The sequence below is a fragment of the Neovison vison genome, chromosome 10, assembly GCF_020171115.1.
Source record: "Neovison vison isolate M4711 chromosome 10, ASM_NN_V1, whole genome shotgun sequence".
Classification (NCBI taxonomy): Eukaryota; Metazoa; Chordata; class Mammalia; order Carnivora; family Mustelidae; genus Neogale; species Neogale vison.
This window is the reverse complement of record NC_058100.1, coordinates 14777923-14794543: the sequence shown is the minus strand read 5'-3', so window position 1 is coordinate 14794543 and position 16621 is coordinate 14777923. Positions and strand designations below refer to the sequence as shown.

Sequence of the window (16621 nt, the reverse complement as noted above, 5' to 3'; positions counted from 1 at the left end):
TCGGGCTCTCTGCTCGGCGGGGGGGCCTGCTTCCTCCTCTCTTTCTGCCTGTTTCTCTGTCTATTTGTGATCTCTGTCAAATAAATAAAATTTATATATATACACATACATATATATATATATATATATATATAAAATAAATTATTACAAGAGAACGGGAATAAAAAACAGAAAAGGCAATATTCCCCCATGACTATGCCTTTGGATGCACAGGTTACGCAGTCAGGTCAACAAGAGCCCGTGCTGGTGAGGCAGAAGCCACACTTACATAATGTCCCGGGCATAAGGGTTGTGAACAGGAAGAAAGACTCATTCTTAAGGGGAATTGCATAATCTCTTCTCATTCCCTGAAGCGCTGTAGGGGCGGGAAGGGAGAGACTTCTATCTGTCAAGGAGAGTTTGGCTGCACAGCTGCCTCAAGGCAGGAGAATAGATTATACGTCCCTTCAGCATCCGAGTAAGACTCTGTGATGCTGCAAGAGATTCCAAGCCACTTTGAGTATCTTTGGAGTTCAACTGCTATCTCCCTTGGGCCTCAGAAAGGAGGGGCTGTTCCCGTCTTCCTTATAATTCCCACCCTAATTATTACATTATACTTCCACAATTTAATCCCTTTATTTGCCTCACTGCCTTTTTGGGGCTCAGTTAGCACCACGGTGTGCTCCCTGCTGATGTAGCTAGCAGGGTAGCCTTATTCAGTGCCGCCCAGCTGCCAGCTCCTAGCCCAGCCAGGTGGGCGAGTCCAGAGTGCTAATCTGGACAGTGACATCTCTGTCTCCTGCTCAAAATCCTTGAAAGTTGCTCTCTCCAATATGGAGTAAAACTGAGCACTGTACGTCAATGCCAAGAATCACCCTGGGCTTTGCTCTGTTAAGCTTCTAGTAGCATTTCAGCATCCTAAGGAAGAATCAGGCACAGAATTCCAGTGGCTCTGTTTTAGTTATTGCTCAGTAAATAACTATTGCAGAGCTACTAATATCTAAGCTATATGATTTAAAAAAACAAAAAACAAAAAAAACCCTGCCAGGAAATTGTTTCATACTTGTTCTATCTTTGGAAACATACGAAGGACAAAGGAGTTGAACCACTGCCCACACCCCACCACCACCACCATACTAAAAATCTGGTATTCCCTCAAGACAGGAGACGCTTGTAGAGGAATTCATCTCAATGCACAAAGGTTTGAGAACAAAATTTTAATAAAATGCTGGTAAGATGCAGCTCCAGACAGTTTACTCATGTCTGCCTCATAGTAGGTCCTCGGTAAATATTTGCTGAGCACAGGGAAGTGGTTTTTATAGTGAGAATCTCTTGCTTATATCAGCATACAGAGCACCTGTTAATTTATCCCAAAATATTAGCTTACCTTCTGGTAGTTTTAATGCCAGAGCGGTATAAACTGAATAAACTAAATTGAATTACTAAAGGTTTGAATTTCAGATACTCTGTAACAAAAGTATTCTAATACCTTTGAACAATAGCCAGTAAGAACCCAAAGATTTGAAATATGTTTTCATTCTCAAGTTTTACAATGTTAGAAAGCAGGCTGAAGACATTTCTCAAATGCCCAATAGTGTGAGGAAGCTCCACAGGTTGACCACCATTGTTTTTACTCACTCTACTTAGGATTTCCCATTACATTTTATCCTTAAACATTCCCTGAAGTAGGCATTAGTGCCTTCAACTTACAGATGAGAAAAAAGAAAAGAAAGCTCTAGGGGATGAAGGATTTTTCTGAGAAAATGGTAAATATATGGCAACAATAAGCCATAAAATAGGAAGAGAGAGTCATCAAAATATCTAGGGAATTCATACGTACTCCAGACTAACTTGGCTTGTGTTCTTCCGTTAAAATTCTAAAAGGCTATGAAAAAGTTAGATTAAATATCCACTCAATTTTGTCAGAGTTATGATGTCTTGAAAACCTGAGTCTCTTAAGTTAACTGCGCCTTCATCAGCTACAAATCAAGGTGGCGATGTCACAGATGACACAAAAGCAAATGGGAGATGGTACAACCCATTCCGCTAAGAAAAGTAAGTGGAAAAAAAGAGGTGGGAGATTATGTACACATAAAGGATTTCATAATCACCTTTTGTTAAAACATTTGGAAGGATTAGAATTTAACAAAAAGTCTCATTTGCATTTTTTTTTTTAAAGATTTTATTTATTTATTTAACAGAGAGAAACCACAAGTAGACGGAGAGGCAGGCAGAGAGAGAGAGAAGGAAGCAGGCTCCCTGCTGAGCAGAGAGCCTGATGCGGGACTCGATCCCAGGACCCTGGGATCATGACCTGAGCCGAAGGCAGCGGCTTAACCCACTGAGCCACCCAGGCGCCCCAGTCTCATTTGCATTTTAAAAATCAGTACATAACGAAGTTATTAAACCGATTTCAGTTACATCCAAGAAGGGACCATTAGAGACAATGGCCAGGCAGTAAATCAGCAGCAACACAGTATACAGCCATAGTTCTCAAAGCTGGGTAAGCATCAGAATCACCTGGGGAGTACACACAGAATGCTGGGCTCACCCCCCACAGATTCCAATTGAGGCAATCTGGGATGAAGCCTGGGCATCTGCATTTGTAATAAATTCCCAGGTGCTACTGATATCCCTGGTTCACTGGTCCATACTTTGAGAAACACTTCACTTACAAAAAGCAGCACCAAGGAAGGCAGCGATTTTTACCCTTGACTTTATCAAAGCATTAAGCAGAAGGCTTTCAAAAATCTCCCCGAAGCCTTGCCCTGGCCACACCCAAAGCCAATTCATTCAGAATTGGGGGGTAGGAGCCCTGGCATCAATTCTTTTTTCTGTCTCCAGGTGATGGCAGTGAGGTGGCCGGGATGAGAACCACTGACAGGTGGAAAAACACACGTGTATCCAGAAGTGCTTGTTAAGAAGAAAACATTTTGTAAACCACTGAGAATAGAATCATTCTATTCTATTCTATAGAATATTCTATTCTATTCTATAGAATAGATTATATTCTAATATATAGAATATAGAATATAATCTATTCTATAGAATAGAATATAGAATGAGCTGAGGATCTCCAATAAGCAATTATTCTTTCCTTTCCCTATATTCTCCAAAAGTGGATCACAAAGGATCCACAAAAGTGAAAATTATAATTTCCTATAAGAATACAGATCTATAGCGTTTCACACGAGCGGAGGTCTCTATTTGTGGATTGCGAACGGAAAGGAGCACGCACAAATTTCGGGCACATTTTTCTACATTTATATTGCTATTATAAAGCTAAAAATCCATAAAGGTTTGGGAATATCTTATAAACACTGCAGGTATATTTTATAATTAGGAACAATTTGGAAGGCTTTTTTAAAAGTTCATTGAAAAGGTGAGGAAAGTATATCCAACCATAGGGAAAGAAGAAAGGTAGGAGACAATTAAATTTGTTTAGTGCGGTGGTTCTTAAAGCACGGTCCCTGAGCCAGGAGTATGAGCATCACCAGGCAATTTGTTAGAAATGTAAATTCTTGGCACACCTGGGTGGCTCAGTTGTTAAGCCTCTGCCTTCAGCTCAGGTCATGATCCCAGGATTCTGGGATCGAGCCCCGAATCGGGCTCTCTGCTCAGCGGGGAGCCTGGTTCTTCCTGTCTTACTCCCCCTGCTTATATTCCCTCTCTTGCTCTCTCTCTGTGTCAGATAAATAAATTATATATTTATATAAAATTTATATTTTATATTTATATATAAAATAATATATTTAATACACATGTATAAATATAATACATATATTTATACATATATATTTATATATTATTTTATATATATACACATATATCTTTATATATAAAATACATGTATGTATTTTTATATAAAATACATGTATGTATTTTTATATAAAATACATGTATGTATTTTTATATAAAATACACATATATATTTATATATAAAAATTCTTGGGCTTCTACTCCAGATGTGATGAATCAGACTCTCTGAGGGTAGGGCCTGGTGATCTGCCTTTTAGCAAGATCACAAGGTGATTTTAATGCATGCTCAAGTTTCAAAACCCTGAACCCTGCTCTAAAATATTTATTATTTCCATGCATCTGCAAGAAGAACCAAAGAGGCCAAAATACTACTGATCTAGGGTTATCTGTTTAGTTGCTATACAGACCCACATTGCTCTGATAACCGCAGCGGTTTGCTTTTTTTAACCCTAAGCTTCCTATCATGTCATCGTTAGAGCTTAATGGTGAAAGCAGAATTGATAGGAGGCATATCTGGGGGAGTTTAGTCTTTAATTGCTCCACAAGCTACTGTAATCTATTTCTATTTTGTACTCAAGGCAGAATTAAGACTGTACAACTTGATCAGCAAGGATAAGAACTGGAAGGCTGGAAGAGGGTAGGGTAGTTCCAGGCGCAACACTAACCTTGAATCGTCCTCTTGAAGAATGCCTTGCAGGCTTCGCACGATGCTACCCCATAGTGGTACCCGGACGCGATGTCGCCACACACTAAACACAGTCTCTTGGGCATCGAGTTGAGCATGTATTCACACTTGGTCTGGGGATCTTCCACAATGGTGCTGGAGCAGTCATCATACAGTTTCCTGACAGGCCCACTCCCTCCTAGGATAGGAGCAGAAGGGTAGAGAGGTGGCGAGTCAAGTCCGTTCTGATGGCCATTCATGGTTGAACTGTAGCTCCCGCTGGCGTCTGAAGAGCCACCTGGGCTGTGGTGGTTGACGCTGTCCGTCAGGGAGGCCGGGCTGGAGGGTTCCGTCTTGATGAAGGACGAACAGCTGGAGTCAATGTGTCGATCTTTGTTTGACATTCTGCAGAGAAGCCTGAGATGTAGGGAGATACAAACGGAGAGAGAAAAAAAAGAGAGTGTCAAACACGGCGACTAAAGGGGTAGAAAGAAAGAGAAGGTTAAAAACAAAAAACAAAACAAACAAACAAAAAAAAACACAAAAAACAGAGAGAGAGAGAGAGAGAAAGCCAAAGGGAAGGATGAAAAGAGGGGAAAAAAATAGAAGAATTCATATGTTAAAGACATTGCTCTTTGAGCAAAGTGGGTGAGAGCTGGAACTACACATCATTCATTCTGGAGTCAATATCTCTTGTTCTACAAGAAGCTAATCAGCATAAGGGCATGACAGGGTTACATCAAAGTGCCCAGACAGGCCATAAACAAAACCTCTAATGGGTCAGATTCCTTTTATTTTACCTTCCTCCTGGAGAACCACTGTCAATATCTAAATCAACACTCTAGATTCTAAATTTACCCGTGGAAGAGGAGTGATTTCAAAGTCCGTATCATTTCCAAAATTGGATTTATCCTCACGCTACTCTTCCCCGCCACGTTCCGATGCTGCAATCATGTTACTGTGAGAAAAATCCAACTTTCATTTTCAAGACCGAACAGATGACTCCTCAGCTCTGTAATTACTGTTTGTCAACATGCTTCTATAAGCATAACTGTGTCTTTTATTGATCTAAGACACATAGGGAATATATCCTCCGCCACTTTGCTGCTTTTTTTTTTTCTTAATCGCTCTATTTCATAGCCGTTTCGCAATCGAGAAAGGTGTCAGGTATAAAACTCCAGCCAATATGTAAGGGTGAGATCCTAGAGCCCACAAAACTTAGTGAAACGGTCACCAGTACTGATGAATACATATGTGCAAGTTCCTACACGTGTGATTGGCCATTGTTTAAGAGACGAATCAGGAAAAGCCATCTGAGCCTTCAGGTTACCTGTGAGTCCATATATCTGATACTTCGTATTATATTCAGCAAACTACAAACGTATCGCATTTTGTCAAGAAAAATGGGATTTGTGATGGTCCCTTTCCCCCACTTCCTTTAGTCTTTCAACATCAGACCTCCTAAAAGGAAACATGAGGCATCTAATCTGACAAACTCTCTCTCTTATCTAGAAGAAACGGACTGCCCCTCTTTCTTTGTTGGACCCGTAAGTGACTAAATTTCTGAAAAGGTAATTAGATGAAAAGATATAATTGGTCCTATTTTCTTTCCGATTAGCCATACTGCAAAACCCCTTTTAGCAAACTCTCTAGGAATATTCTGAGAGCCTGCTATGGAAAGAAGAGGTAACAGTTGAGAAGGGGACTTCCCTAATTGCTTACCAGCGGAAAGGTGATTTATAGGAATCCCACGGGGTAATGGTAATTCACTAGAATTTGGGGGAGTTGTCCCCATATAACCAAAGGGAAGCAATTACCTCTACCACTATAAATCTAAGCATATTTTTTCATTGCCCAAATTTCATGTTCTCCTCCAGGTCTTCCTCCCCCCCACTATCCTGTTACTTTAAAGAAAAAAAAAAAAAAATCCTATTGGGGAAGTTCCCTTTACTGTTCCAAGAAAGCTGTCTCTAAAGCAAAGCATCAAGAGCAAAAATTCGCCTCTCAACCAGTACACCGCACCTTGGGAATTTTGTTCTGCTTTCTAAAGTGAAACAGCATCAGGATGTAAAGAAAGCAAACAGGAGGGAGAAACCCACAAAAATATCTTCTCGCTCTCGCCCACCCACTCGTGTTGTCCTTTCCTCAAGAGCCAGTGAAAGCAAAAATCTCCCCCTCGCCAGCCTGAACTACGGGGTCCTCTCCCTTCTGCATCTGCTGCCTTGTACCCGTCACCGTTAATGAGCGCGGTAATTAATAGATCGCTCTCCCCGTCCCCCTGCTTGCACTCTGGGCTAAGCACTTTTCCTCAAGTCAACGTTTGAAAGAAAGCGGGTCGGCACTGACTTACAGCAGCCCTGCGAATTCCTTTTAATTTAGAGCACTTACCCCACCACTTCACTTATTACCTTATAATTACTGGACTGCTCGCACATACATTATGATCTTGGACTAGAGCTAGAAGTTATTAGGGTACTAAAACATGGTTGCTCCCCTTTCCTCTCTCTGGCACTGAATTTCTCACAACGATGACAATTAACTCTTTCGCCATCTGCTCTCAAGTCACCATTTCTTAATTTTTTCTTCTTTTTTTTTTCTTTTTTTTTCTTTTTCCAGAGAGTGGCTTGGTCACAGAACATACCTATGTCTTCTCCAGGCCCTCCTTCCCCTCTCTCTCTTTTCTTGTATCATCTGTGCTCAATTTCATCCCAATTTTCTTCCCCTCAGTCTTTCTCTCATGGACCTTGACAGTCGGCAGAACTCTTGATGAAAAAACAAGGTCAGGAATTGCTTTCCTGTTTATGGAACAGTTACTTGCTAAGTCACCAAATGTTTACGTGCCAAATGCATATTGTTAAAGTCCCTGGAAAATAGGGAGTCTCCAGCCAGCTGTCTCCTCCGAAATCTCAATCCGTAACTTTGCAATAACCTGCGTGGAAGCAAGGACTTAGGAAGCTAAGTTACTGGGGAGGGGTGTCTGAGTGGCTCAGTGGGTTAGAGCCTCTGCCTTTGGCTCAGGTCATGATCCCAGAGTCCTGGGATGGAGCCCCGCATCGGGCTCTCTGCTAGGCAGGGAGTCTGCTTCCTCCTCTCTCTCTGCCTTCCTCTCTGCCGACTTGTGATCTCTGTCTGTCAAATAAATAAATAAAATCTTAAAAAAAAAAAAAAAAAGTTACTGGGGAAGTCTCTGGAAGGTGGCAGTCTCTTCACCTGCACAAGGTCTAGCCCGTGTAGCTGTAAATGAGACCGAGGAAACTGGATTTGTGCTCTAGGTTACGTGTTTCTTTTCAGACAATACGCTGCTTCCTTAGTTAATACCTTCTGCCCAGCGGAAATAGTTCCAGTCAGACTTGCCCTTTATCAGATGCTCGCGATCTGGAAGGCACTGACCCGAGCCCCTCCTCATACTACTTCACTTCAGCCTCAAGACAGCCTTGTGAGGGAGGAATTCGTCTTCAGGAAACAGTGCCTCAAACGTCACCCAGTGCCCCGAAAGTCACAGAGTGAGGGCATGGGAACGCCGGAATTTGAACTCAGGTCCGATGCCAAAGTCCAGCGCAGAAATGTCCTGAAGCCAACAGAGAATTTTTTTTTTTTTTTTAAGCCAAGCAATTAGGGGTAGAAGTGACACCACACAGAGCGACCTAAGACCTCCCCAGCCACCCCACCGGCCGGCCTCAGCTGAGTCGTCCTCCCCAGTGGGAATGGGAATAACACCTAAACAGCAATCTCTGAGAGAACACAGTTGTCTCCTAATTACTACTTAGCTCATCACATCAAACAACTTCCTAGACACCATTACATTATACCCTAAAACTACAGCGGGTCTTAATTCTCTTCCTCTCTGTCTCTGAAATTCTACAGCTCTATTATTCAAGCCTGAAATATTCACAACTATCTATAAATTCAATTGTCAGCTGGTGGGTTTTATTCTAGACTTCACTTCAATCTAAAATTAGAGGCACTAAAATTCACATTAACTCTAAGAGGAATGTAGTGAATAAGACTTTATTTCAAAAGAACACCTTTTTGTCAGAAAGAGCCATTTTCGAGATGATGGCTTTATCTGTAGCCAAAGAGAATGAGCCCAATTCTACATTGTGCTGTTAATGCAGAAATTTTAGGTCACATTGGATTAATAAAAATCTAAATTTAGTTAAGAATTACGAATAGAAATAACATGTGTAGGAAAGTGTGGGAAGTATTTATTTTAAAGCCTCAGTACACTCGCTTTTATTATTTGAAGGGAAATGATGAGACGCACAGGGGGCAAGACAAGAGACTTTCCAAAAAACTTCTGAGGGAACACCCTGAGAAAAAACTGGAGGGAGAAACAGCTATGTCGAGACTCACAGTTTACTTCTGCAGAAGACACTAAATTTGAGGGATTTAACAACTTTCCTGAGGCCAGGGTGAGTCCAGTCCTGTACAAAGAGGCATTTTTAACATGGTCTGACATACAGTCTCAGGAATTCTGACGATCATGCTTCGTAGCCTGGCCCAAGAGTCAGCAAGGGTAAAATTTACCTTTGGAGTTAGATACTAACGATCAGGCAAATACAACTTCTTAGTTGCTGGACTATTTCAAAATGTAATTTTTGGAAGTTAATTAACTGTGCTAGACGCGTGCAGGTATAGAGAGAAAGAGAGAAAGAATAAGAATCAATTAAAGTGGTTGCTGTAGGGGGAAACAAGAAGATAATCTGTAAGTTAATATTCAATTTATATTATAATGATCAGGCTTAATTGTTTTCAGAGATTCTACCTAGATACAGGTAAATGAGCGACCTTGAATGAATCGCCCCGAGTTAGAATTCCCACATGCGTGCGTCCATGTCCAACCCAGGTGGTCTGCAGTTCAAGGCAGCTTAGGCAATACTCGGTGTTAAATGCCGGCGTAACAACAATGTCCCACAGTCACACATATTATATGTCCTTCATCGACAGGTAAGTTCTTTAGCAGATGTAGTTCATCATTTAAATTTTATACAAACTCAAAATTAGTTGCTACTTCATTTCTTTACTTTAAAAAATGGTGCATGAGGGCGCCTGGGTGGCTCAGTGGGTTAAAGCCTCTGCCTTCAGTTCAGGTCCTGATCTCAGGGTCCTGGGATCGAGTCCCGCATCGGGCTCTCTGCTTGGCAGGGAGCCTGCTTCCTCCTCTCTCTCTCTCTCTCTCTGCCTGCCTCTCTGCCTGCTTGGTCGCTCTCTGTCAAATAAATAAATAAAATCTTAAAAAAAATTTAAAAATAAAAAAATAATAATAATTTAAAAAATGGTGCATGAAATTCTCTTAAGGAACATATTATGCACAGTTCTTTGGGTTTCCTAATTATCATACTAAGACAAGATCTTTTGAAACTTATTTTATCCATACCAAGGACAGACACCTTAATAAGCTAAATAAATGCCAACTAAAGAAGTCACTATTTTATTTTCTTCCTTAAGGGACCCAAAAGGTACCCATCTTCATCATAAACTCCAAACACTTTGCATCAGTTTTTATCCAAAAATTTGAGATAAGCACACTGCAGCCAGCAAACCTGCAAGTTTACAAATACGAGACAGAAACAGGAAGACAAGAGTCCTTAGCTTTCTTATCGAATCACAGAATTTCAGGGTCGGAAAAGAAGGTTTTCAGGTCCTGCTAACCTAATCACTATCTACTCAAGATAGGAACGAATCTATGAGGACTGGTCAGTTTTCTACCTTCTGAAATCACCAGATTATAAATATTTAAGAATTTTTTAATTAAAAATTAAAATTATTAAAAAAAAATTAGCCTGCCGGTTTCTTTGTTTTGTTTTAATGTGCTCAGAAGGAAACTTCCAAGATTTATGCCAAGCTCCCAGAGTCCCAGGCTTCAGAGCCATGACCCCAGCAAGCAGCCCCCTTCGCAGCCTGAGTTACAACTTCAAGCATCTACTTTACAATGAGCGTTTTTTTTTTCCTGCTTCAACTAATTGCACTCTCGTAAAGTGGCAAAATGTGAATCACTTAGTAACAAAATGGGCACCAGCTGCTATTGTCAGAGAATGGTGATGCTGAAGAAAAGGGAAAGCAACCGAATGAAGTGTCATGTCAGAAATCAACGGTGCAACGTGTGATTTGAGAAAACATGACTACTTTACAGAGACAGGGTGTCATTATGGCATCACAGTAATACGATGCTTTGACAACTACTGGGTCTAACATATCATCATTGCATTAAGGTACACTGGCTTAGTTGGGGAAGGAAAAGAAAGGATTTTTTCTTTTAATAAGAAATATCTTAAGGTCTGCCTGGTTAACCTAATGAAAAGAGATCATTAATTGTAAACCAAGAACTGTAAATCCTGACCCACAATGCTCACAAAGATTAAAACACACGTGCACAGATATGCACACACACTTCTGGATAATTTCAGGCCTTCTTCAATAAACCTTGTGGCCCATCTACTAGACCAGATTTCTGCATAACAGGATCACAGTCATTTACTAATGCTGCTTCTTGATTCTTCGAATAACTCGCGCACTTAGTCTGGAAGAACTTACCCCATCAAGAACGAGAGTAAGCAAACAGTTCCCTGCAAAGCTGGTGCTTGAGATGCTGACAAGAGAGGAGGCTCGGCGGCATGGGGACAGGAAGCTAGCTCCTCAAAACATTATCAGCGCCTCTCTCGAAGCTGAAAGCTCTCCTAATTCTGTAAAAGGGTGTGTACTACACCAAAAAAGGAAATTTGGGGCAGCAAGCAAGAGAATTTTAATTCATTGCTGGACACTTATTGAAAGCAAGGACCCCCTGAAAATAACTGCACAGCTAAAGACAAAACCAACATGTGGAAGGATCCCGTTGAAATCCCACCTGCTTTTAGGGTTCCAGAGTTCAATGATCCTGTCTTTCGCAACTTTGATCTGACATCACACTAGGTTGGCCATCCTGGTTTAAGCACTGAAATCCCACGTCCTGGAAACCCCTTAGTGCCAGAGAAATCAGGAATGGCTGACCACCCACTCCGACAGATAGACCCTAGAACCTCATACCTCCACTCCTGTTATAACAACAGAGGAAGGGAAACAGAAACTATTCATTTTCAGCGATGAAGGGCCAGAACACTGGCTGGAGAAATGCACTAATAAGAGTGTGCAGCCTAACAAGACTGAGGGTGTTGTTAAGTACGTGTGTTAGAAAATACCTATCAATATACCAGCATCCCCTCTCATCATGCAAGCGGAGGGCACTGCTGATCACCTTGTTAAGTTATCCAGACTATTTTAGATGTAGGAGATTGCAGTAGCTTCAATTTGTATTGCCAGATGATTTCTGGTGCTTCCTGGTTGATAAACTTTATTAATGGGAAAAGAAATGGTCCTGTGATATCACAATGTGTTGCACATTATGATTGTTGACAGTTTCTGTATTTAAGGATTCGATCTGATGCAGGGGCGCTTAGTAGTGTAATTTATCCTGAGCTTGTTTTCTTGGACCTATTTCAATCTGAGGGTGAACATCCCTTGTTTATAGCTCTGAATACAGTAAGTGAGCTACTGGCAAATCAATAAAACTGTTAAATGCATAATAATGCTGGGTAATTGCATACATGATGTTTTGCATAATTAACTGTCTGAGCTTTTCTTTAATATAATGGGCACTCATGTAATATAGAGTAGCTATAAGTCTATAAAATATACACAGCTTATATGAACCATGATTCTGCTTAAAACTCTGGCTAATCATCTACATTGGCTTTGAAGGGAGAGCTCTCTTCCACTGCCAAGTCCAAATCAATTCTTATGACATTACTTTATAACGAACATGATATTTAACTGATGATGGCTATTAGCTATTATACAGATTACATTCAAGAAGTGTAACAGTAGGGGGAAAATACCAGTTAGTTTAAACAAACTTCTGCCATGTAATCAATATTATTGAGGCAAATTAAGTGTTTTAACAAGTGTGTATATTTGCCCTAATGCAGCTTAATTAACTATATCCTCACAAGTGCCCAAGTCCACGACACCTACGGATGTTAAAAGAGAATCTCAAGAAATGCCTAGTCAGAAATTCAAATACACAACAGAAGCCTAAACAAGCACAATTCTGAGCCCTAAGAATTCTTACCATACACAAGCTACACTCCTGAGACCAAGAGCCCTAAGGACCAGAGGGCTTCAGAATAGTGTCCCCCCGACTGTCAACCCATGTGGGTAGCAACTGCCCATGGGGTAACCTGGTCACTCTTCCCAGGGTGGAGTGGAACAGCCTTGGGCAGGAGGTGGGGACTATGGCCAGAAAGGAAGGTTAGTAAGGGGGAAAAAACTACACAAGATAAATCACCAAAATGAAGCTTACGATATATGCTGAATGTAACATTTATTCGGTCTTAGAGATTTACTACACTCATGAGCAGACCTCCTCCGTAGTAAGCCTTCTAGAGAAAAGAAATAGTCTCCTACTTCTACAAATCTCTGGTCTTTCAAACAGAAATATGGATCAATAAAGTTTGCTTGTGTTCAGACAATTCCGTTTTCAAGCAGTCAAGGAGCACACTGCAGTGAAAAGGCAGACACCACAGGAGAGAACTGACAGCTAAATGAAGACCTTCTCGCAGCATCTCACTGGAGGAGAAGTAAACAGACATTCAACCCATGGAAAGTCTACACAGTGATCTTTACAAATTACAATCGAATATAGATGCTTTACACACTCTCTCCAGTGATGGAGTTCACAAATCAAATCCAGGTCAATGAAAGCTCAGGCTGACTGAGTTTCCTTTTCCCCTTCTCTTTGCTACACTGAAACAGGAAATGGGGATGCTATCAGAGGAGCTGATGCACGAATATTGAGATCATGGTATCGATGTCACCCTTTACTCATTAAGAAAATGTTTTGCAAGAGCAATTACGATGACCAATAAACCCACGGCCTTCATGGAGACAGGCCAGTTCACTTGGAGGGGAACTCGAAGACCATACCTGAAACTGGGTGAATTTCAGTAGTGCGAAAATGTAAACACTAAGAAGGAATCATTGTTGAAATAAAGCATGAGCACATATGGACATATCTACACTAGACAGAGATTCTCCATCCAACCAGAGATAATAAACCACATCATATCCTCTTGGACAAGTAACTAAACTATATTTATACTTTTAACTTAATAGCTTCGTCTGCACTGGGTAACGTCTGGATGCAAAGGCAGCTGGTCTTGGGTGATCTACGAGGGCACAGGTTATGCTTGTATTCAGCTGGTATCCGGTGTTCAGCGGAGGCAGGAGAGCAGGGGAGGCATGCAAGAGGGGAAATCGCTCATTATTAATCCTAAATCTTCCCCTGTCCTCCTTTTTTGAACATCTCTGTGAGCTAGCTGCTTGGAGAAGGACCGCCATTTGCGGGTAAGGGAAAATAACATACATACGCATGTATACCGAATTCAAGCCACAGAAACGACAAAGTTTTCGTTTTGTGGCAGAATGAGTTTTGTAGAAAGGGAGTATTCAGCAGTGAGACAGCATCCAGTGAGCTCAACGGAGGCCAGCAACAGGGCCTGGACTTCAGACAGGAAGGACCTGCTTGTCATGTTATTCAAAGGTCCAAAACCAAATATGCAGAGAAACATCCCTAAATCTTCTTTGCAATTCTGAAAAACTAATTTAAAAAGAAAAAGTACTACACCAGAGTTCCCACAGCTTGCTTGTCTTCTTCCTTCCCCTTTCTCAGGAAACCCTGCCTCTTCGGACACCTGATGACGTACACAAGTGGGTTTCAGGTCTGGAAGCGGCGCTTTGTGACTTGAGACATGTCACTGTACCACTCTGACCTTCAGGATCGTCACTTGCTAAATGACAGGATTCGTCCACATGCTTTCTACAGTAACTTCCACCATTAAAAAAAAAAAAAAAAAATCCCATTTATAAAAAAAAACACACCGGTCTGTAAGTCCGGTTAGACCTGAGAGGAAGGGCTACTGCACTAATGCACACCCCCCCACACACACACGCTTTCCTTTCTTTGGGGGCGGCTGCTCTCGGATGCCAAGGAGGGCCATGGCCCTGCGCGCGTGCGCATGCGTGTGCGTGCTGCAGGCGCAGGAATAATTAGAGAAACAACTTGCTACAAAACCGTGAACTGTGGCATCAACTTTTAACTGAGGAATCATCCCCGGTGAGCTACAAAAGGACAAATAGAGCAGTGATGATTTTGGGGGAGCTGGGGAGCAGGATTCTTTTTTTTTTTTTTTTTTTTCCCCAGAAGTGGTTCTCTTTTTGCTCATTGCATTTTTGGTGGGAGGCGTCGGCGGAAAGGGGCAATTCCCTGCAATCAGTGTTTAAGTGAATGTTTGTCCCAGTGTGTGACACCACGCTGTCAGCGAGCAGCAGGGCGCCGCTGAGTTGTTACTACATTGATTTGACTGCCAGTAGGAAGCTTCATTTCTACCAACTGTTAGTTGCTCGCTCAGAGAATCTCCTCTTCATTTCTGGAGTGATATTCCCCCCCTTCTCTTCTATTTCCTTTTCCTTGATATGTGTGCTAAGTCCGAGTACCACGTGGATTTGCAAGAGAAAATCTGAGTTCCTGTCTCCGGAGCCAGGTCAGACCTGGACATCAACGGTGCAAGCAATTTGTTCAATATTTCTAGTCTCTCATTTAGCGTCTGCATTTTAATTCTAATTTCCCAGCTCATCCCAAGGTCAAGGCAGACACAATACGGGCTCTGGCCACGCTGTGGTCTTTTTACTTGGTGGGGTTTATTTTAGCCAATGGAGCATATATTTCCACAACCCTCATTAACAAAACAAAACAAGGGTTGTCACTCACCTTCCCCCGCAATTGGGTTGAAATATTTGCTATTTTTGATGACTGCTTCTCACACTTTTCGTCATTTTTCTGATTTGGTAACTTTACTACAGCACACGAAAGCCTCTCTCCTTAAAAATAATGATTTGGGTAATTATGATTCTCAAATCGTGCCCCTGACAACAACTTCTGACAATGAAAAGCATCTTTAGAAACAAAAGCATGTGCAGGAGTAAAATGGGTAGGGAAAAAAAAAAAAAGAAAGAAAGAACTAAAATCCCTCAGAGATATGACGAAAATTCAGGCTGAATGGAAAAGTAATTAACACTAAAGAGCTAAAACTGTAATTAAGAAAATTTTCATTAAGGGGAGGCAGGTGAATCTGCTTTTCTAACTACGACAAGGTGCCGTGTAAAAATAAAATAGAAGCAGGTTTCGGTGAGTGGAGCAGGAAAGCCGTGTCTTTAACCAGATCAAATTCTCGAAATTGGCTGTCAAGACAGGATTGTTGTGATTTATACCCGTCTATCAAGTGCATGAACGGGACAGGCAGAGAGAACAGAGGCAAGCTGCTGTCGTTCCCATTCGCAAAGAACCTTTAATTTCCACAGCACCATCTGTTACCAAATCTAATTCACATTCCCCCTTAATCTGGTTTAGTTCCATAATACTAATTCTTCCCCAACCCCTATGAACACAAACCACAAAAAAAAAAAAAAAAAAAAAAAAGGGCTTTGGTTCTTGGTGAGTGAGAAATTGAATATTATAGAGTTAAGGTGTTAAGGCTCCAGTGACTGAAGGGAAGCATGCTCCTCTCCATTAAAATGTATTCCTGGTAAAGGGATTTGTTTTCAGCCAATGCGGAGATAGGAAATTGTTCATATTTGGGATAAAAGAAAAATGCTGATATAAAAGTAGGCCGGGGACATGAAAGCAGACGTTGTCATAAAATACAATTGTTGTCAAGTTTAGTCACTTTCAGAACTGCCTATAAAATCACTTTGTCATGGTTTTCACATACAGAAAGCCTGAAATTGTATTTTTGTTAAGGAAACTCGAGAGAGTGATGTATGTATATTCAGAAAGAGTAGAGCAGGGTAGAGGAAACACCTAGGAGAAATGGAAATGGAAAAAAAAAGTCATATACAATTTAAAATAAAGAGCTGTGTATCAGTAAACACGCATTACCTCCCTCCATCCGAGATTCTATTAGTGCATACTTTTGATGCACCATCATTTCCACTCTCAGCCAATGTAATAACTGGCATTCACAATAATGAGGTTGTGGAGCTATAAAATTATAAAGTGCTTTCTGCATCAGAGAAAGATTAAACTATGCTCAGTAAAGATTTAGTGTTAAATGCATTTTATTGCTTTCTAAGTCTGTGAAAATTTGTTATCTCTAAAGGCAATAGTACATAAAGATCTGCAGCCAAACA

General features: G+C 41.1%; 1 protein-coding gene across 13 annotated transcripts in view; it reads right to left on the bottom strand.

Annotated features, from left to right (window-relative positions):
• The window catches only part of ESRRG (estrogen related receptor gamma), a 622952-nt gene that overhangs the window by 181421 nt on the left and 424910 nt on the right, over positions 1 to 16621 (bottom strand). For all 13 annotated transcript variants that reach the window (XM_044266835.1, XM_044266838.1, XM_044266840.1 and 10 more), the window contains one exon: positions 4404 to 4819. In XM_044266835.1, coding sequence (XP_044122770.1) covers positions 4404 to 4806 — 403 coding nt within the window. In that variant the 5' untranslated portion in view covers positions 4807 to 4819. The remainder of the gene's footprint in view (positions 1 to 4403; positions 4820 to 16621) is intronic.